Consider the following 22,926-nt stretch of genomic DNA (forward strand, 5'->3'; position numbering starts at 1 on the left):
GAGCACACCCGAGCCGACGGTGGGGACGGGATGATCCCCTGAGTCGAAGGTGAGGTCGGCCTCGGGTGCGGCCCAGCTCGGCAGAGCCCCGGGGCGCTTGGAAGTGGCGCCGATCTGGCGAAAGAACGGCTTGACATGACGATCCGAGTGTGATGCTTGTGACCCGCCGAGGAGGGCCGCACCCGCGTGGTGCGCCGGCGCCGCGTAGCGTGCAGCGAAGAGGCCGCGCAACTCCTCCCAAGATGCCACCGTGGATTCGGGGAGGTTGAGCAGCCAGGCGCGCGGTGCACCAGTGAGAGCTATGGAAAGCCAGTTGGCCATGACCTTGTCGTCGCCCCGGCCTTAAGGATGGCCTCCTCATACGCCAGCAGGAAAGCCGACAGGTCCGCCGCGCCGTCGTAGCGCGGCGGCATCTCCGGCTTGAACTTGGGCGGCCACTACACCTGCCACAAGGCGGGAGCAAGGGCTCGAAGCCCCCAAGCGTCGCTGTAGGCACCCGTAGATCCAGCCGGAAGGGCGGCGCTAGCCATGGAGAATGGGCGTGAAGATGGTGGAGCGCGAATCGACGGAAGTAAAACTCCGGCGCATCCCTACCTGACGCGCCAAATGTCGAATCTCGGGTTCCGGCAAAAACCCTTAAGGTTCGAACACTGGGGTGCACACGAAGATCTCCCCCTACCAACCTATGCCATCAACCTCGCCACGATCTCAAAGGCAAGCTCAACGAACTCGCACACAAGGGACACAAGATTTATACTGGTTCGGACCACCGTTGTGGTGTAATACCCTACTCCAGTGTGGTGTGGTGGATTGCCTCTCGGGCTGAGGATGAATAGTACAAGGGGAAGAACAGCCTCATGAGGTGAGGTGTTCTTGTGCTTGGTGGGTGTGAGGACGGGTTGGATCTATCCAAGATGAGATGGCTGAGGCTCAGTTGCCTCCTATTGTGGTGGCTAATCCTATTTATAGAGGCCCTGGTCCTCTCCCCAAATATTGAGCGGGAAGGGATGCCACAACGATCAATTTGAAAGGGGACAGCTAGTACAAGTTATCCTGACAAAAGCAGTCTTCGTCTGCCAAAGGCTCTGGTGGTGGCACCGCCTTGGGCTTCATGGTGACCTCCGTCTTGCCGTCCTGCTGGTCTTGATCTCGTTGTACCATTATGAAAACCTTTGCTTGACGCCTCGGTACTCCTCGCCTGCGCTTGCATCCTTAGCATCAAAGAGGAAACAAGGATACTGTGTGCGCTGGCGCCCGTCTGGTCTCGATCGTCATGGCTCACGTCATTGGAGCCTCGCGGGGTTTGCCTTGCCTTGACCTCTCTGCCCCTCGCGGGCCAGTCTGGTGAGGCCGCTCCCGAGGAGGTCTTGCGTCGTCCGCCTCGCGAGGCTTGGCCCCTCGCGAGGGTCTTGAATGCTTGTTGGTGAAGATGGGCCATACGGGCCCGTTTGCAGAGCCACGTCGTGGGCCGCAGGCAGGCAAGTCTGGGAACTCCCGTTCCCAGAACGCCTACAAAAAGTGGTGTCAAGAGGGTGATGTTTTATTGTCAGCAAAATTTCAAGTCGAAACACATTAAGAAATATGAGCTATGAAGAAAAAACAAATTCACATCCACAGACGACCTAGTGACGACTACAAGCAAAATTTATTGTAGTAGACAGTCAGAAAGTCGTCGTACTAAGGCACCGTAGAACAACAACCGCCGCCAATAAAGAGTAGCGTGGGTTGGAAAGATTCAACCTAAAAACACATGAACGCAGACGAATTACGATCAGATCCGAACAAATTCACCAAGGACAGATCCACGTGACCACACCTTTACACGCACATCGATGATGCTAGACACACCATCGGCACGGGGCTAAGGCAAATGTGTCTCTTTTGGCAGCAGTAGTACGTTTTTACCCAGGCGGCCAGACGACAGTCGCAGCACGCAAGAAGCGGTGATTTGTCACGCCGCGGGGTAGGGAGCAATCCCGCCCGCCCATCTCGCCATCCGACGGCCACGGAGGTGCGCAGGGCAGGCGGCCGCAAAAAAGGCCGACCACGAGCGCACCACATACGGAGCCCGAGGCGACGCCCCGACGACTCCACCCATCAAAAGGGGGGCCGGGCGAGGCGAGCGAGCAGCAACTCCAAGCTACGCAGCACACAACTCTCTCCACCCCCAGCAATCCATCCACCCCCACCCCCCTTTCCCCTCCCCTCCCGAGCTCGGCAATGGTAAGTCCCCCTCCCCACGCCGCGCCTGCGGCCTCCGCGCGCCGATCTCGCCGCCTGTCCGCAGATCGGCGCTCGCTCGCTCTCCCCCTCCTAGTTCAATTTTCCTCTGCACGCGGGGTGGATACGTGCGTGGGTCCTCGATCTCGCCGCTGGTAGGCAAGTGCTTTGACGGGATGCCCGGATCGGACGAACCCGAGGCCTCCCCTTGCTTTACCTCTTTTTCTGCGTCGCCAGCGGTCGGATCGTGGGAAACCCATCTGCTCTCCTCGCGAATCTCTTGGGCGAAACGCGTGTTTTGGTCGGTAGCACGAGATTTGGCTGGGGAGGGGTTGACTGGCCGCTCGGATCCCTAGTTTTAGGAACTTGTAATCGGTAGATCCAGGCTATACTCAGCTGATCTGTGTTGTCAACATGCATCTGCCTGTTAGCTAGCAACCCTTGCCGACCATGCCGTGCATCTGTGGGTAGCGCTGGCGCCGAGCCACCAAAGTATGATTTACAACCTATTGAGCGCCAGTTTTGTCTCCAAGAGATCGCTAATCCATGTTCCAGGCTAGTTGGTGGAGAAGGATAGAGAGAGATCTGGTAGTGTGTGTTAAGTTGATGGATAAGTCTGATTTAGGTGGTTGCAATTGAAAACTGTCTGCCATGCCGTGCAGAAGATTAACAAAATTTAGGATACGTAGCTCCTGATTTCAACTTTTGTCGGACTGTGACACCTTGATCCTTTTGCCATTTCATTTCCTGGTTCATGACATTGTAGTAAAATTTGGCTTCGAGCACCAATGGGGTAGTGCTCTCTTCCACTTATGTAGTAAAAGATATATAAGACTATCCGCAAAGGGGTTCCTTGAGTTGTATGTTTACTAAAGAGTCTATGATGTTGTTCAAGCAGAATTGAGGTTGCATTATCTGTGTAACTATGATATCCATCGTAACTTTGTTTATGCGCCCAGGCAAACGCTTCGTCAGGAGCTGGGATCCATGATGACTGCAAGCTGAGGTTCGTGGAGCTCAAGTCCAAGAGGATGCACCGCTTCATAACCTACAGGCTGGAGAACCAGAAGGAGGTCATTGTGGACCAAACTGGGGAGCGCGAGGCCACCTATGAGGACTTCACCAAGACCCTGCCTGAGAACGACTGCCGATTCGCAGTGTTTGACTTCGACTTCACCACCCCGGAGGATGTGCCAAAGAGCAGGATCTTCTATATCTTCTGGTATGTTCTTTTCTGATCCTTGCATTTCCCCTGCGTGGCTAGTTCACATGAACCAAAGGCTGACTGATTGCTTACTTACGGGGATGTGTTGTGCCTGAATTCGAAAGGTCTCCTGACACCGCAAAGGTGAGGAGCAAGATGACGTACGCGAGCACCAACGAGAAGTTCAAGAGGACCCTGGACGGCATCCAGATTGAGATGCAGGCCACTGACCCGAGCGAAATCAGCCTGGACGTGATCAAGGAGCGCGCGCACTAAGGCAAATCATCCCAATGCCTCGCAATATGGATTTATGTCAAATATAGATTTGGCGGTGTGACTCTTGAAACTTTCTTGATGATTTGTGGCTTTGTTACCGTGTCGAAAGGCCCTCCTCCCGTGGTCCGTGAGACCACGGAGGGCTTGCTCTATCATGTAATCTGTTCTTTTTCCTCTGCCCATTTATATGCCGGGCCTTATGCTGCTGCACTGCACTGTTCTTCCAAGTTACGGTTATAAATAATTAAATGTTCTGTTTGGATTCGTCACAAGGCTGGTGTGTAATTCAGCATGGCAGTCTATCTGCATATCTGTTGGATATGATCTCTACCGTGTCTTTTTGTCGGGTGAAATTTCTGTTACGTGTGTTAGCTCTCTTGCTGTGCTGTGCTCTACCAACCGCACCAACATCTTTTGACTGCTAAACAGTTGAAATGTGTACTACTATATAAATAGGATATGATGCTGATGGCGACCATGATGCCGAGAGAAAGCAATGGACATGAGGCAAAGCATTCAGCATTTGTACGCTACATTACTTTAGTGCTTTGCTTGTGGCCTGTGAATGCAAACCCTTGTTCGGGTCCAATCATTTATCAGACCACCAGACAACAAGAATTTCTCCCCCCATATTCCAAAAATTCACACTTGAAATCATGAAGCTGCGTAGATCAATTTTCACACCATAAGGAGTATAAGATTTTTAGTACGGCAGTTGCCGACAGCCCAAAACACAGGAAATGAACTGTATTTCGATGGAAATTGTTCTGCTCGTTTCCTACAAATCGAGTACATCTACAAGGAACTTTCCTCTGGAATCCCTCGTTCCAACTGCAGGAACAAAATGAGCCCCATGTGCTCGGTATCATCTCAAAGGCTGCCAAATTTTCTTGTTCCTGATGTAAAATATGTATGAAGAAACAGCAAAGAAAGCCATCACCGCCGAGGACAGTCAACATCTGCAACCCCCACCAGTAACACGGCACGCATCCAACAAACCTCCGAAACTTTCAACTCAGCAGAGCACGAGGCAGGCAGACCGAGGCAACGAAACCAGCTCCTCAGATAAACTCGAAAGCGTGTCACATTGATATAATCTGGTCTAACCATGGCAGTTCATATAAACGACTCTTTCTCGGCCTAGTTCAGCAGAGTTACAAAGCTACACCATAAACACTCATTCCACAACAACCAACACCCAGGGGGCAAGAAGAGCGTGCACCGACCAAGCGAAAAACGGTTTCGGCGTCGTACGCCAAAGCTATCTAAAACATGAACCAACCAACGAACGGAACAAGGGCGGGGTGCTTCAGGCGCCGGGGCCACCCCCTGAATCCATCAGAACCGGCGGACTCCGCGGTCGAAGACCCTGGCCGAGGGGCACTCGTATGACATGTGGCCCCTGCCGCCGCAGGTGTCGCAGATGACGGTGGCCATGCAGTTGCGGCTGATGTGGCCTGGCTGGCCGCACATGCGGCACGATATGTCGCGGAAGGGCCCACCATGGATCTCCGAGGCCAGGGTCGTCGTCTTCGGGCAGGCGCGGGCCAGGTGGCCCGACACGTTGCAGAGGTTGCAGACGGGGTCATTCTTGCACTCGCGGGCTATGTGGCCGGGCTGGCGGCAGTTGTTGCAGGGGGGGGGGGTGGGGGGGGCGACCGCGCTGTGTCCCGGCTTAAAGCAGTTGTTGCATAGCTTGGCGTTGGACCCTGAGGCGGGGCAGTCGCGCGCCATATGCCCCGTCTTGCTGCAAGTGTGGCACAAGGCCTCGTTCTTGCATTCAGTGGCAATGTGCCCAGACTTCTTGCAGTTCCAGCAAACTGTTTTGGAAGTGCATTCTGCTGCAAAGTGCCTGACAAAAGATATATTAAACAAGAGTTATGGCCCAACTTTTTAGAAATTAGCCAAAAGAGACAAGCAATAATAAAGAGAACTGCATACTGATCCCCACAAAGTTGAAAAAAGTACAGGTGTACAAGTACAGTAAGAGAGTGCTGAAAGTTCACTTTACCCTGGAAGATTACAATTATTGCAGGTAGAAGCAGATGGGCAATCCCTAGCAATGTGGCCAGGTCTCCTGCAGTTCTTGCAAATAATATCCCTGGAAAATCATTCAAGTTAAACATGGCCATTTTTCCATCAAAGGACGACAGATATATTATGATGATGACAAAGGTATAATATTTCCATAACTCACTAACAAAGAGCATATCAAGATAAATATTTTCCCTATTCCACTGGAACCCAGTGATCTGTGTGCATGTACAGTGGTTGATAAGGCAGTCTTCTCTTAAACGCGCCACGTAAGCTAGAGATGACAAATAAAATATAATGGACAATGGGTGATTTCTTAGTCTTATCTCTAATAACTAGATATACCTAAATATGTGCGGAGAGATATCGTTGCTAAGAGATCATCTCTTAATTAAGAGAACGCAAGCCTTTTTTTTTTGAAACGCGGTCTTTTATGGCCCGATTCATTAAAAAAGGTAGAAGAGAGTTGCCTAGTTAATTAACGGAAACCCGGGCGAAAACCGTTACAACTTACAACACGTCCCCAATTGGGCACCATCAACACACACACCGACCCCGGGGCCACACAACAGACGAGCCGCCGGCTCCGTTACCCAAGTAACTCCCTACAACCAAAACCAAAGCCACCGCTCCGGCATCCACACCGACCCCGAGGCCGTGCACCAGGTGAGCCGACTGCTCTGCCACCCAAGCAACCAAAGCCGACAACCTACAACCATCTCCGGAGTCGCTGCTCCTGCGTACAGACGAAAATCACACATACCGATCCCGAGGCCGCACACCAGCTTCGTCACCCGAGCAACCAGAGCCGACACCCAACAACCAGATCCAGAGCTGCCGCTCCGATTTCCACGCCAACCCCGAGGCCGCGCACCAGGCTGACCAACGACACTGCCACCCACGTGACCAATGCCGACACCCCTCCACGATGACGAGATCCGGAGCTGCCGCTCCGACTTCCACGCCGGCCCCAAGGCCACGCACCCCCCGAGCCGATGGCTGCCCAGGCCAAGATCACTCCAGAACGATGCCTCCAAGAAGGAACGCGACACTAGAGCACTGTCATCGTCCGCTCCAGGAACCTGGAACTGGGGTTTCCCCCAGAGTGCGAGAGAAGAGGTTGTAGGTCCTCGAACAACGACACCTCCAAGAAGGTGCGCCCACAGGCATGGCCATCGTCGGCTCCGGCCAAGGCAAGGGCAAGGCTTTCACCCCGAGAAGCCAACAAAAGCCCTCCCCTCAAAACGGCACACAGGAGCCACCGCCCGCCTGAACAACCACCCGCCTCCAGAGCCCAGAATCACCGATGAGAACAGCCCTGTCGCCGCCACCTGCACCATGCAGAGCCGCCGACTAGGCTACCACATCACCACTGCAGGAGTCAGAACTAGCCACGACTAGTCAGATCCGACGCCCCGCACAACAGCTACAGCCAACCCACCAGCCAGCACCAAGTGTCCCTCGTGCAACTGAGGGCCAACGCACTGCCGCAAAGTACTAACGCCCCCGAGCTCCGGCCATGGCGCTGCCCACGCAGCCACCACGGCCGCCGTCGCCAAAGAAGAGGTCCGGGGCCGCCGCCCCGGCGTCCGAGCACCACCCGCCATCACGGCCTCATATCCGCCCCGCTGCAGCAGCAGCACATCCCCGCACGCTCGCCCCCGCGTGCGTCGGTCCTTGTTCGCGACCCCATGAGGTAGATCCGCGACGCCGGCCTCAAGAGCGCCAGCGCCGCACCTCCAGCGCAGCCACCCACGAGCAAACACACCCGCCCGCCTTCGAGGGCCTTAGCCCGCCCCCCCCGCCGCAGCCACTGCACCGCTAGAGGGGGTGTTGTTGAGCGGCAAAAGCAGCCCGCCCACTCAGCCACCCGCCGGATCCACGTAGCTAGAGCCACCAGGGGCCGGATCTAGGCCGCAGGAGCAGCCGTTGACTCGCAGCACCTGTGCCCCCATCCACCACCTGCGCACGTGGGGAAAGCCACCGGCCGACAGGGGGCTTTGCCCGCTGGCGTGCGCCGGCGACGCCGAGAGGGAGGGAGGGGATGGGTGGTGGTGGTGGCACCGGCGCTGGGTTCCGCCCGTGCCGCTCCTAGGAGCGACGCGGGGGCGAGAAGGTGGAACCGCAAGCTTTTTTGGGGTTTCTCTCTCCTCCACATCAGCACTTATCCTACAGGGCACTCCAAAGATAGCACCATTGTACACGCCCTTCAGGCTTTTTGCTCTTTGATGTGCTTTTTCAGTGGATTGCGGAGTACTAGCACTAACATACACCTTAGTAAATCTATAAAGTAGTGTGCTACAAGTTATAGATGGGGGGAGGGGGGTCCACACCATACAACGTAATGCAGTGAGGGTGGTTATGGTACTACCTCCGTCCTAGTTTATTGGTCCCTTTCGTATTTAGTGTAAAATTTTGACCATAGATTTAACTAACAAAATATCAATGCATGTCACAGAAAATGATATCATTTGAAACTATGTTCAAATACGAATCCAACAATATAATTTTTGCTGACATGCATTAACATTTTGTTAGTAAAATATATGGTCAAAATTTGACACAAAATACAAAGGGGACTGATAAACCAGGACGGAGGTAGTATTATAGAAACAACACAGACCTGTAATGGCGTCATACTGTAAGAACATGGAAACATCACATTCAATTCATACTTCCTGATACCAAGTTCCAGTTGTTTCTCAGATCAATACCAGAGCAATATTATTGAAAAATATTGGATTCATTAATAATAATGTGTTTCTTATGAGTTAGCCAACTCCACTTAGTCCCGCCTATTCAAATCCTACCATATCTAGCAAATTTGTTCCTAAGTCCATCAAGAGAGCCTTTGATACCCATCTAACAGCTTTCCCAGAATCCAGGCTAGAAACTTGAGAGATACTCAAAAGGTACGTGTTAGCCTTGACGGAGGAAGAGATAAGTGACGTCGGCAAGTAAATCACATAAAATTCTGCCCTGACAATTTGACTGACCAGATAAGAGGCAACTGGGGCTGGTTGTGGTGGTCCAGCTAGCCCATGTAGCACACTTGAAGACAAGGGTGTAGGCATATATATCTCTAGAGATATCCATGGTTCATTCACCATATACCAATAACATTGGCATTGCCAGAAATAAACCAGGCAGTCAATTTTCTAGAGATATGTATTTCCCTGTGTGGTTTAGTTAATGCAAAGCTATTGGGATAGTAACTTGGTCAGACTAAAACCTATTAAAAAGAACACCAACATGCCTCCAATACTAGTTCACCAACCAAAGATGCTTAAATAAATCAGACAAGCACAATAGCTATTATTCACATATATATTAACACTATGACGACAAATAAATAAATAAATAAAATGTTGATTCATCATTCTATTTTTCCACAAGTGTGCTAGCTATGGTGTGTCGAATTGTCGATACCCACTCCAGTGCAGAAGAGCGGGCAAATGATACACTATTGGACAGCCAACGATGCGTGAACTTGTGCTGCAGTTGGTATTCCAGTGAATATTTCAGGTAACATAAACACTCAATGTAAATCCAAGTCAGCATAACGTATTTTGCAAGCAAGCTTCTAAGAATAAAACATCAGCAGGTGCACAACACTACTGGACAGCCAACGATGCGTGAACTTGTGCTGCAGTAGGTATTCCAGTGAATATTTCAGGTAACATAAATACTCGATATAAATCCAAGTCAGCATAACGTATTTTGCAAGAAAGCTTCTAAGAAGAAAACATCAGAAGGTGCAGACCTGTAGCTACGACGTTCGCTGCGACGAGGAGGACTACGACCACGACGAGGTGGGCTACGGCTGCGGCGGGATGAACGTTCACTGCGCAGCCTATCTCGCCGAGGGCTTCGGCTCCTGCTCCGGCTGCGACTCCTGCTCCTACTCCTGCTCCTGCTCTTACTCTTGGTGCTGCTCTTGCTCCTGCTCCTGCTCCTGCTCCTACTCTTGCTCTTGCTTCTGCTTCTGCTCCTGCTCTTGGCCCTACCCACGCTCTTGCCACTGCCGCTGCTGGCGCTTGGTGATGGACTCACCATAACTTGATCCTAGCACATGAATTTCAAAATGAGCGTGGAACGGTCAGACTCCAAACAGATTCAGGGAGAAGGCCAAATGAAGGCAAAACCACATCTACTCATGGTAACCTTCCTACTCAGCGAGCTCTAGAAATTAAATAACACCCATGTTAAAGGGCATGGACACAGACAAGCTTGTCCGACACCATACATGTCGGGTACATGGATTTCACACCATCCTCCAGAATCCAAATCAACAGAGGGCCATGGCTACACATATATTTAAGCATAGCTCGCTACCCCGAAACAAAATAAGCTGCAAATGGAAAAATGTACACTAAATAAGCAGCGCGACAATCAACAAACAGAACTCTAGCGCCCGAGAGGAGACTCGTATCTAAGCCTACCAGCGTATCCAATTCAAACCCAGCGTTCAACAGGGGGGGTTCATTTCCAGTATGGGCTAGGCGTATGCTACTCACGGACTCGGCGGCCGCCCCGGGTCGGACGGCGACGGCGTGCGAGGAATGGGACGATCCAGGGGAGGGGAAGGGGCTCACCATGGCTCGGGGAGGAGCGTCGGGGTGGGGTGGGCCGCCGCCCGCGCAGATCTGCCGATGCCCGAGCGGGAGAGGGCGCGGAGGACGGACGGATCTGGCGGCGAGGGGCGAGGGGGCGGGAGCAGGGCGGTGGGTGAGGGAGGGAGGCCGCCGTCGGCGGAGTGGGCCGGCGAGGGAGGCGTCGGCGTAGGGGCACGCGGAGGCGCTGGGACGGCGAGGGGGTGGTTGTTTTGGGTGGGAGAAGGCCGGTGCGGTAGTGGTACTGTGCCAGTCGTGCCTGCTAGGGTTAAAAGGTATGGAAGAAACCGTGGCCCTGCCTCGTTGGTCAGCCAGCGAGTGAGTTAACGGCGGCACCAAGGCCACCGAACTTGCAGTTAAAAAATCGACTGAACTTGTCTCTGTAATTTTGTTTTACTAAGCTTGAAGTTTCGAACAAAACTGAACTCGGGCTCTCAATGTTTATTTTCGGGGTAATGTTATTCAGCGTGGAGTGGCATGACAAAACGGGATATTTTTCGCGGCATTTATGTGTTGGAAGCATGACAATTCTTTCTAGCGAACACGGCAATTTTCATGTGTTTTTCTCTTTGATGTAATGAAGAATATTACCTACGGATATGCATGCATGCCAATACAATTTTCATCAAAATCACTTAGAATATCGATGACCAACAAATATAGGGGATTGTAGCAGTCTTCGAGGAAAGTATTTCTACCTAAATTTATTGATTCGATATAAGGAGAAGCCAATTTTTTTATAAGTTTTTAGCAGTTGAGTTGTCAATTCTCAACCACACCCGAAGAGATAACTTGCTTGCGTCAATTTATTAGTAGCAGAATAATATGATAGCAATATTGATAGAGCAACAGAAACAGAAACGGTAACAAGTTTGCAGAGTAGTAGCAAGGTGTGGCAGTAGTGAATGAAACAATGAAAGTAAAAGTGTAAGCATGGAAATAGATTCAATATGCAACAGTCAAAATTTAAAGCAATAGCGAACTAGCTTCAATTCATCAATTCTATGTAGGTATGCATTTTATAAATAGGCACACGTGCTTGCAATAAGCAATTGCATAACATCGTCTGTTCTACCCTCCTGTGGTAGCGGTGTCTTAATAGAAACTAAGAGTAGTTAATGCACTTCTTTTAATAAAGAATCGGGATAAAGCATTAACACATGATGAATACATTAATCCTCAAGTTAAAGTCATTCACGTCGATATCCAAGTTATTGTCACCTTGGGTTTAGAGTTCAGAACGATAACAGGTGACATGCAAATAAGATCAAGGCTATAATATATTTAAGAAAACATAAAGGGTTCAGATCTGAAATCATGGCATTCGAGCCATAGTGACAAGCATTAAGCATAGTGAAGTCATAGCAATATCAATCTCAGAACATAGTGAATACTAGGGATCAAGCTCTAACAAAAATGAAAATGATTACATAAGAAAACTCATCCAAATCCCATCTACCTCGGTATGCATATAGAATAATTACTCACATATGGATGTGAGCACCATGAAATTGTTGATGGAGAATGGTTGGTGATGAGACGACGACGAATCCCTTTCTCTGAAGCCAGAGACAGACTCCAGATTAGGTCTCCCGATGAAGAACAAGAGGTGACAGCGGCTCCGTACGATAAAACACGGTGATAAGAGCAACTCCAACGGGGCGACCCAACCAACGGGGCGACCCAAACGGACGCGCGCTTTGTCCGCTTTTTGTCCGTTTGGGTCGCCAGGCGGATGCCGGCGTCCGCATTAAAATGGATCGGTTTGACCGCCCAACGGGAAGGCCGACCCAAATGTGACGGCGTGGGAAAAAAAAAAGTTGCATGAAATAAACGCAAATTAAAAAACATAAAAGTGGCCGTTCAAACGCGGCCAAAGTCCACCTACATCTAATAAACATTAAATAAAAACATTAAAAAAAGTCTGCCCCCGCCCGCTGCCGCCCCGCACGCTGCCTAAACGTCGTCGGCCTTGCCCTTTGCCCTCGACGATCATCGCCGTCGTCAGTGAGGTCGATGAAGACCGGAGCAGGCCAGCCCACCCGAACGCCGCCTGGTACGCTGCCAGGGCAGCCTCCTCCGGCGTCTGCTGGGGCGACAGCATTGCGGCAAGCCGCGCACGCTCCTCCTCCTCCTCGAGCCGAAGCGCCTCCGCGTCGCGTTGGAGCATGGCCTCGTAGCACATCTGCTCCTCGTCGTCGCCCTGCTCCTGGTGGAGCCAGTGCTCCTTCCATCGCTCAAGGTGGGCCGCCTCTTCCTCCGGCGTCGCGGCGAAGTAGACGGGAGGCGCTCTCACCCACTCGCGGTACTGGCCCGTCCACGAGTAGGCCTCCTCCGGCCAAGTGGGTGGAGGTGGGGAGCGCTTACGCGACGGCTCCGGCTCCGGTTTGGGCTGTACGGGCGACGACGGCGGAGGTGGCGGCACGAAGAGCGGGGGGTGGACGGAGGCCCCCGCCGCCGACAGGGCAAGGCTTGCTCCAGCCCATCCCAGTGCGCGTCCTCCTCGATGCGGCTAGCCTCCAGCGCGTGCTGCAGGGCCTCCTCGAGGGCGGCTTGGTACTCCGCCTCCGCCTCCATGTCCTCCGGCTCTACCTGCGGGGGCGGCGGTGGGAACGGCGGCGGGAGCGTCGACACCCGAGCGCCGTTGCTCCTCGTGTTCGAGGGCGAACCAAGCCTCCCAGTTAGGAGAGTCGGCGGCGTACTCGGGCAGCCGACGCTGCTCCGGTGTGAGCAGCGCGCGGCGCCGGCGCACCTCGTCGTCGTGCGCCCGCTGGGCCGCGGAACCGCCGGCACCGGGATCCGGTTTGGATCCAAATGCCAATGGTGCGGCAGCGTCACGTCGGGGTAGGGGAGGGGCTGCCTGTACTCCCAGTGCCACCGCGCTTGGTGCACCGGGATGTGCAGGCGCCGGCGTCCAGGGCGGAAACGCGCCGGCGGTGGAGGGGGAGGGGGAGCACGGGATGACGAGGCGTCGGGGGTGCCCTTCCCCTTGCCATTGCTTTTGCCGAAGAGGCCCATGGCACGCGCTAGGGTTTGCGGTCGCCGGCAAGGAAGCAAAGGAAGTGGTGGGGGGCCAGATGTGGACGGGAGAAGTGGATGAGGCCGACCCCGCCGCACGCGTGGTTAAAAAAGGACGCGCGCACTGGCTGACGCGTGGGCCCGCTGTCGGTGGTCGTCATAAAGTATGTTAACTGTGGCGGTTGGGTGGCCGCCAGGTGGGGACGCGGCGGACGGCGAGGAGACGCGCCGGCGCATTCCAGGCGCAATTTTGGGCCGGAAATGGGTCGGCACGGACGCCGGGCGGACACGATTTGAGTTTGGGTCCGATTTGAGTTTGGGTCGGCGCGTTGGGCCGCCACTTTTGTCCGCGCCGACCCAAACGGACGCGGGCGGACGAAATGGGTCGCCCCATTGAAGTTGCTCTAATTTTTTGTGACTTTTTTGAGTATATATGGGAATTTATGGCGGTGCCCAGGGGCCCCACACGGCTAGATGGCGCGCCATGGAGGGTGGCTCGCCACCAGATTGTGGCCCCCTCTAGTACTTTTTCGCTCCATAATTCTTTATTTCTAAAATAATTCTTAAAAAATCCGCTGTCCAATTTCAAGCACTTTTATTTCTGCACAAAACAACATCAATGCTAGTTCTACTGAAAACAACGACAGTTCGGATTAGTTTCATTTAAATGATACAAAATTAGAGGTCAAAATAATAGCAAAAGTATTTGAAAAAGTAAATACGTTGGAGATGTATCAAATATGGGCAGACTTTTTAATGATAAGATTGAAACACAAAATTCAAATTTGTGAACCAGGTAAGATAGAAGTGAACCCTAAAAATCCACCTTAAACACATATTAGTATTACTATGGTGTGGGCACACACCCTAATTTCACTCTTGGTGGACAAGAGATGACGGCACACACAAAAAAACTCAATTACATTACATTTCCTTCAAAAAAATATCAAATAAATACTACCCAATCTATTCATTAATATAAGACGTCTTTTAGACTTTGACCAATTCAAAGTCCAAAAAAATATCTTCAAGAAAAGGTATTATATTTTGATACGGAGAGATATTAATAACAGAGGAAATACATATGCATTGGAGCTGTAGCACGAGTAAGATTGGGTAAAGAGTTGCTCACCAAGATCTGTAGACCTCTTGTATCCCTTCCTTTTAGGTCAACAAGCATCATATGTTTGGAATGGGTTGGGATCCTCTGCAGTACTGTATACAGTACTGCAGAGGATCCCAACCCGTTTGGAATTAGCCCAAGCTCAAACCGCAAGCTACTAAATATTTGACTTGTCAACATTTTGGTCAAGCTTTAGATTACTCATGAGTTGCCAATACTAAAAACCAAAATAAACTAGAGTTGTCAAAGAGAAAAATGACATCCACCTAAACATGACAATTTTGGCCATAACAAAAAGAAAAAAAGGTATAGCGGGATACACATTGAGATACAAAAAAGACAGATCTAGCATGAATGTTTTGCAGAAAACACCTCGAACATTTCTGAAATGATGCTTTGGTCCACATCCTCATGATGCTGCCCATTGAATCACAATCCAACAGCCGAGGTCGCACCGGAGCACCTAAGAGCATTACTAGTAAAGCCCTCAAACCTCTAAAAAAATAACTGCTTTTTTACAGTTTTCGTCGAAAAAAGCCGTAGACTAGAACCCCTTAACCCTCAAACCCTCAATTTTTTTTAAAGGTCCAACCCTCAAACCCTCTCCCAATCCTCAAAAGTAAGGGTTGGGGAGCAAAACCTACCCCAACCCTCATTTGGCGGTTATACTCGCGCGGAAGGGAAAAATCCTCCCAACTCCCGCGCCCACGCCCGCGACCGCCGCTGCTAGTCGTCCCCGTCGCCGGCGGCCGCCCCGTCGACCTCCCGCGTGCAACGACAACGTCGTTCATGGGGAATATTTCGTTATAAGGGTTAGGTTTGAGGGTTCTAATCTTTGCCCCTGTTTTTCAACCCGTAAAAAGTGCACAAAAAGATTATTTTTGAACCCTTAAAACGCTAGTGAGGGTTCGAGGGTTTGAGGGTTCTACTAGTAATGCTAAGCTTAGGTGCTCCGGGAGCACCTGATATTCTCCCTGTGGCAACTGTCCTGCTGCAGCTTGTCATGTTGGAGCTAGTGCTGGTTACCTTTGCCACCCCCGAGAAAGGGCCTCCTTGACTCGTAGAAAAAGTAAAGAAATAATATAGGAGCAGGAAATTTACCTATGATTACACTATTCATCCACTTGATTCATATGAATTGGCCATAGGAAGAATGTAAAAAGAAAAATCCTTTGATTTGAGTCAAACAAACTTTACAATCAACTCCAACCTCTTTCTTTTACATTCCTATGCATAAAGACCATAACTAACATGGTATTAATTTAATCTTATCTTTTGCATATGCTTTAGCCTTAATTTGACTGTTTTATATGATTCTTTTGTTTTTCCTAGCAAATCAAACACAGAATTCTACAAATCCACTGGTTTTACAATCCTCTGTTCTGCTTATGGAATCTTATCATATTCTTATGTTTATACTGTAATATTGAAAAGGCTATGAGAATGGTTGCGCATTAGCTAGCAGCAACAGCAATCTTGTACTCCATTCAACACCACAATTCTACAAATCCAGTGGTTTTACAATCCTCTGTTTTACTCTTGAAGTACAAAATTACATTGGCAAACTACACCTAGCAACAACCGCCGAAAAGGGTTGTGATAGTAGCACCTATCACACTGCGAGTGAACCATGCTGAATACACGCACAACTTTATTCATATCTACTATATAAATCTTGCGGCCGGCACAGCACGACACTATACGCCGGCTTGCAGAGGAAATTCGGAAGAAGAACTGGTGCGAGAAACAACATACCGTCAGCCTCAAAGAAACAACATACAGTAACGCTATGCTACTGGCACTGGCAGACAATGAACCGTCGGGTGACAGAGACCCGGGAGGCTAAGACATGGACTGGGGGTCATTCATCCCAGCGAGAAACGCGACAAAGATCCACACCATCAGGAGGCCGACCACCGCAGCCCTTATCGCGTTCTCGCAGTTGTAAGGGGATGGAAGCTCCTCCAGTTCCTCGTCGAAGTCCATGTCCGAGACTCGTGATCTGGAGCCGGCGCTGGTAAGGCTCCTGCTCCTGCTCCCCTCCCCTGCCTGGATTAGTGAACTGTCGCGAGGCTTCTTGCATCGTGAGCAGTTGCATTTGCCACCAAGAAAAGCTGGCACTATCTGTAAGAACTCAGCTAACGTCTTTTTGTATGATTCCCCCTCAAAACGCAGCTTCTGCTTTGTGGATGGTTTCAGGAGCTGCTCAGGATTTGAAAAGGGAATAGTAAGTACCATAGTTGCTTATTAGATCATCTCAAAATAATTAATAATGCTCATTCAGGCTTTCATCCAGACTTTCCTGTTTTGTATGAAAAATGCATGACATAATTTTAATATGGGAGAGGCTGTAACAAAAACCAATAGAAGAGTGCGACAGGCAAATTTTGGCACTAAACCTAATACTGAGACAGGTGGTTAGACCTGCAAATTTTAGCAGTCATGTACATTAATATCACAACAGACTAACCAAACAAGATCATGAAGACATGGTCATTATCTACATAAAACAGATGTAGCTGATGATGGAGGTTTGTATATTACATGATTGATAGACAGAAAGAATGACAAGGATGCCAGCTATACAAATGTGAATCGTGTGCATTGAGTAATGGGGCAAAGATACTAATCTTACTTGAATAAAAGTCTGTGCAATAACTCTGACAACTGGAGGAAGACGGACAACAATTAATACTCCAAGACGATTTGGGTAGTTTTCTTGAACCAAGTTGACAAATGACCTCATCATTTGCATCGGAAATTTGAATGGAGAAATCCCGTGGCAATCCAGCAAAACAGTAATTCTTGGATCTTCTTCGTTGGTCAAATGTATAATACCATGGTCAATCTGAGAAACTGGACAGAAAGATGTTAGTGATTAGTGGCCACTACTGCAACCTCAAAACAGGAAGGAAAATGACTCTGAAGTGGCAAGTAAACCAGAAAACTAACTTCTAGTAAATGATAAGAACAACTAAACAAATAATTGCTGAAAGAGAAATTATGTTTTCTGTCAGATTAAGTAACAGTGGACCAATGGACCGCATGATAGAAAAATAAGGTCTATCGCAAAGTGTAAGCAAGAAATCCATTCCCATCTTACCAAGCTCTAACTGATGATGGACTATTACAAGGAAAATAACCATGGAACAAATTGATAGTCAGATAAAACAGGTTGAAAAATTACCTACTGCTTGCCCAAAACAAGGTCTATCACGAGGGGCTATGCTAGAGCACGCGAGTCCAAGACGGATTACTAAGCAAGGCCGAAGTGTAGTGTCAAACCCATGCCAAAAGACCAAATGGGACCATTTCTCAAGTTCTTGCAATGTAAGTATGTGAAAAGTTTCCCTCCAACGGATTGTCTTCTTAACTGAAGAGACCAAGATTGAAAGGTCACCATTTGCTGCCATGTGGAATCTGCGTAGTTCATCCTCACTGAACCTGAAACATACACCAGATAAACTATTCAGCCATATGGCATCGCGCTGCACGCCAGTAAGATCCTTTCTATGCTTGCCAGCACCACAACATGTAACTAGTCTTCTGATATAGAAACATGCAACTCCAAATATAACAGAATGTAACAAAAGAAAGGTTTGAACATCATGTCAAAACATAATATATTATTTTCCCCTCCAAATACCCGCCAACAAGCTACTTAGGATACAGTAAAAGGGGCTTGGATAACTTGCACCCTCCTTAAGAGGTAAAACTCATGACTGGACATAAGATAACATAGACAATAACCGTTACATAACCAAGATTTTTATCAATATCTTGCAAGTTAAAATATTCAAAAGTGCAAAAGAAATATCGTTGCTCCCCCCACCCCCACCCCCGCACACCTTGTGGTGGTAGGTTAGGATTGACGTGCAAAATATGTACTCCCTCGCTAAAATGGGTGTATTTGGACGTATTTCAGTGCTAGATACATCGATTTGAGCGACAAGTAATTCCAGGCAGAGGTAGTATTACTTAATATGAATAGCAAATAGCCTAGTACAAGCCCACCTCTCAGGCAAAGTGATTCCTTGTTTTTCAAGTTCCTTGAAAAGTAGCACCAGCCAATTCTCAGAAACAACAATATCCTTTGTACCATCCCCATCAGTGGCCTCCCTAAACGAAGAAACCACCACCATCATCAAACATTAGCTGAATGCATGTGCATCGCTACAGAAGTAACAAAATAAATTCAATCTTGTGGCGGATCAATCTCCATACTAGTTCGAGCCATAGTCATATTACAAAAACAAAATAGTCATATTGCAAGATGGCAGAGATAGACAGATAGTCATATTAGAAAAATAAAATAATCCAAAACAAGATGGCAGGGATGATGGAGAGGTTCCACTTGTCAGCAAGTTACTTCTGGTGGAGGAGTAATGCCATGGCATTCATCCTATTACGACCAGCTCCAATATACAGTATATGGGAGGAAATATAAAAAGACATTTCTTTCTGTCCCCTCTTCTTGATATTGCAGTTAGATGTGATCAAATTTAAATGGAACGGTTTGAGAAAATATGCTATTGTGTTTTTTAAAGCTACTTATTGTGTTTCTTCCTGAAGTCTTAACCAACCTTGTATCAGAAATCGATGATGTTTCATTTGATTCGGCAGGAAGGTCAGGAGCTCCTGTAGTGCTACTAGGTCCATCATCAGCTTCATCGCTCTTAGATGAAAGATCACCTAGTGCAGATGTGACAGATAGGAACAGCAGTGGAGTGGATAATTTCTGCATTTGGAGAAAAATCATCAGCGCTCAGAAGCAATGAAAACATAAATATATTATCATTAAAACAAATACTATTTGAGAAACAGCATAAAGCAGATGTGTCATAATAGCCAATTTAACAAAGCATTATAGAACCACAAAAAAATATACCAGAGGATTTGAAACATCATAGAACAATGTGTTATACTCCTACTCGGCAATTCAACAAAGCTTAAAACGACAAAAATACATTCAAGAGAATTCAAATAGGTAACTGAGCATACATGAGCACAGCATCACATGAATTGAATGAGATGCTCTACACTAACTTAGTACATAGTCCCTCCGTCCCACAATATAAGATCGTTTTCCAAGCTATTAGCTTGAAAAACAATCTTATATTGTGGGATGGAGGGAGTAATATATATTATCAGGGTTAGTGCTAAAATATATTGGAAAGGAAACTACAGACATGTTTATAGTTTCTTCATCTCTCTCCAAGTCTTAATCCAGCACACACCTCAAGAAGCTTAGTCTGCAGAATAAGGAGCCAAACAAAAGCTAAGCCAAAATAAAATCTATGCCAACTCATAAGTCAGTATTTTCCACTGAGGGTTGAGTGAGCCTGAGCCTAGCACGGTTATAGCTCTTTGTTAGACTCAAAATCCGGTAAAGAAAACACCATTTATTCATATAAATATAAGAACTGATTGTGATGGTAGAGCTAATTCAAATAGCTCTGCTGGTTGTGATCCTCTCCACCAGAAGCAACTTGTTGACAAGTAGAACCATCTCCATGATCTCCACAATCTTGTTTTGGGGGTTTAAATATGTACTCCCTCCTTCCGAAAAAGCTTTTTCGGACGGAGGGAGTAATACATATGATTCTTTATACAGTTTTTCTATCTGCAAATTGTCTGGCTTTTCCCTAAGCCTAGGCTAGCTTTGATATCATTGGGTTTCCCACCAGATTGGATTTTCTTTTTACTTCCGTAGCTACACATGGCCCCTCAGCTAGTTACAGATACACATGCGTTAAATCCATTGGGTGGACTAAACCAGGGGACTAAGGTGAGTACGACGCATAGTTATATTTGTCACAAATTATGAAGCATATTATGCTTGCAACTTGCAAGTATAGTTACAGTGCTGGAGTATAACAGAGCATAGTCAACTTATCCCTGGTCTTCTAGATAAAAGAATAACAGCAAGAGAACGATTCTTTCAATTATCTTCATGCACATAGAGGAGCTAACACAATATTAATGTAGGTCACAACTTACAAAAGCACATATAATTTTGTAACAAAAAAAGAATGTGCAGCTCAGACATTTCAAGAGATCCAAGGCCTTGAAGAGCTAAGGAATAAAATTACCTGAATGCCTTGCACAACAAATTTGAGTGGTGCCCATCTTTGAATCCACCTAAATGGAGGATATCCAAGAACTTGCAGTGCTTGAATAGAATTCCATACAAAAGGACATTTTGCTTTAGAAATCCTCCTCACTACCTCAAGAGCAATAACCTTTACCAAAAACGACGCCACATGACCTGTTGACTCCCTGCTCAAGATCAATTGTTTTGGCACAATATGCTTTATTGTCTTTGGTGAAATGGCCTTTGCTGGAGAAGCAACCAATGTACCCTGGTATTTCTTTTCACCATCTGGTTTGCTTGAAGACTGGAAGTTTTTAGTAAAATTGGCCATTCCTACAAAGCACGAGCAGAATCAGATCACGAGCCCTGCCATCTGCCTCTAGCACTACCATCAGCTCAACCAGCAATTGCAAAGCAGGTGTCTCTAACAAAGTAATAAGAAGGAAATGGAACTAACAGGAAAACAAATCCGCATACGGTTATCGGAGCAAATTTATGACGACGTGAGATATAAGAAAAGTAAACAATCAGACCATGCATTAAGAATTAACTGCAAAACATGACAGTCCTTATCTTTTGATGTTTAACTCCTGTCAGTTTTCTAACTGTTCAATAGTATTTCCATGCTGCAGACAGAAAAGCTTTCAACAATTACAAATAATGTGTCTCTAGCAACCAGGAAATGGACCAGGGGAGAGGAGATATGCGTACAGTTATGGCCAGAAAAAATCATGTCAGCTTGTGGTATTAGAAAAGTAATCAGAACATGTCTGAAGAATTAAACTGGAAAACAGGATAATCCTTACTGAGTATTCCCAGCTATGGCACCAAATTAAAAACATACGTACTATCTGATGTGGAAGAGCTCCCATAGGTTTGTAAATAACTTTCCGTACAACAAACAGAAAACATTTCTGCACTATTGCAAGTTAGAACCCAGGAACTCTCGGAATTTCTTAGTTGAAAAGTATCTAAGTACACACACACTCCAGCTATCAATTTCCCCACGACTTGCGACGAGACTATCCAAGGTCAACTAACTGTGCGTCAACGTTACTAGGGCCACTAGAACAGAACCAAATTCAGCAGAATCTCCCACTAATCGGCAGAACCCAGTAGCGGACCCAAAGTGGACCGTGTACAGTTTAATCCGTCTGAAATTTTGGGGGAAACGAGCTGCCACTAACACAACCAAATCAGACCCCCGACTGATCGACGGGGCGAAATGCGGTATCGAGGAGAGCAATCAAACACGAGGCTCTCGGAAACCCGAGGGAGCTGCGTCAGGGCTTCCATTCCATACCAGCGAGGAGATCGGCGGCCAAGGCGGATCGCCTGCGCGGTGGAGAGTGGACGGGAGGGGAGGCGTCGCGGGTTCGGTGGGCGGAGAGGGAGGAGGTGTGGACGGCCCTTCTCCGGCGCTGGCGAGGGGAGGGAGGGCGGCGGATTCGGCGGGCGGGGCGGCGGACTCGTGAGCCGGGACCGGGACTGGGTGGGAGGGATCTCCAGCTGCGGGTGCGGCGCGTTCCCCAACGGGGACAGGACAGTTTTTTTTATAGGAGAGGGCCCCATTTTGGTTCTTCTAGAGAAACGGTGGTGCCAGGAGAAAGGGCCCCATTTTGGTTCGACTTGCAAAACGAAGTTCCATTTTGTTTCACTTGCAAAACGCAGTTGTAGGAATGAAAGTAGATGTCGTGGTCATATTTATTGAATCACATAGTAATTGGAAGTAGATGGCGTCTGGTGGTTGCATAACGCATTCATTTGAAACCACCTTGTTGAAACCTAGCTGTTTCTAGGTAGCCCTAGACGGCATTGAGGCGCACCCATCAACCACCGGCCTGTGGCGACAGTGGGGCATTCTGTTTGATGGCTGGGGGTACGATGGCCTCCTGGGCCAAATTCGGCGAAGATCGATTGAGCTTGATACGCATTACGGTCGAAGAACTGTGCCGAGGTTCACCAACCATGTGTGGGCACGAAGAGAAGCGGAAGCCATAGCAAAAGACCAGTGACATGCGCTATGTGCACGACTCGTGGTGTTGCGCAGTGTGCAAAGAGTGTGGCGATGACTGTCGGTTGTTGTTGATGCTCGAATATGAGGGATGGGGAGGTGTTATGTTGAAGGCTCAAACTGTCTTCATGGTGACGATGCACGGGGTGTCGCATACTTCCTAAAGTCATCGTCACAACGCTTCATCGCCCTCCTAACTCCGGATGTGCTCCAGTCAGGTTTCTTCATGCTAAGGGCTCTTTTGATGCTAACCCCATACCCATAACTGCTCAAGATAGAGGGTGTGCGTCCGAGCGTAAGCTCGGCTATGATGTAGCCCATGGGCGTTGC

General features: G+C 48.7%; 3 protein-coding genes and 1 pseudogene across 3 annotated transcripts; 1 reads left to right on the forward strand and 3 right to left on the reverse strand.

Moving 5' to 3' along the window:
- The first annotated feature begins 1,948 nt into the window (after positions 1-1,948).
- On the forward strand, positions 1,949-3,969 carry LOC125511158 (actin-depolymerizing factor 4-like). Its single transcript, XM_048676454.1, has 3 exons — positions 1,949-2,223; positions 3,180-3,442; positions 3,550-3,969. Exons 1-3 carry the CDS (start codon positions 2,221-2,223, stop codon positions 3,698-3,700), a joined length of 417 nt encoding a protein of 138 aa, XP_048532411.1. The 5' UTR covers positions 1,949-2,220; the 3' UTR covers positions 3,701-3,969.
- Positions 3,875-10,650, reverse strand: LOC125511156 (DNA-binding protein HEXBP-like). Its single transcript, XM_048676452.1, has 4 exons — positions 10,330-10,650; positions 9,498-9,799; positions 5,712-5,801; positions 3,875-5,552 (listed from the first exon to the last, which is right to left on the reverse strand). Exons 1-4 carry the CDS (start codon positions 10,330-10,332, stop codon positions 5,039-5,041), a joined length of 909 nt encoding a protein of 302 aa, XP_048532409.1. The 5' UTR covers positions 10,333-10,650; the 3' UTR covers positions 3,875-5,038.
- LOC125511157 lies at positions 5,808-9,488 on the reverse strand (annotated as a pseudogene).
- Positions 10,651-15,947: 5,297 nt separating the features above from the next.
- On the reverse strand, positions 15,948-22,120 carry LOC125511159 (SEC14-like protein 1). Its single transcript, XM_048676455.1, has 7 exons — positions 21,886-22,120; positions 20,581-20,915; positions 19,072-19,226; positions 18,503-18,607; positions 17,676-17,932; positions 17,124-17,344; positions 15,948-16,690 (listed from the first exon to the last, which is right to left on the reverse strand). The coding sequence occupies exons 2-7, from the start codon at positions 20,911-20,913 to the stop codon at positions 16,331-16,333; spliced, it is 1,431 nt and encodes a 476-aa protein (XP_048532412.1). The 5' UTR covers positions 20,914-20,915; positions 21,886-22,120; the 3' UTR covers positions 15,948-16,330.
- Between the last annotated feature and the right edge of the window lie 806 nt (positions 22,121-22,926).

Source organism: Triticum urartu, chromosome 5 (assembly GCF_003073215.2).
Source record: "Triticum urartu cultivar G1812 chromosome 5, Tu2.1, whole genome shotgun sequence".
NCBI classification, from domain to species: domain Eukaryota; kingdom Viridiplantae; phylum Streptophyta; class Magnoliopsida; order Poales; family Poaceae; genus Triticum; species Triticum urartu.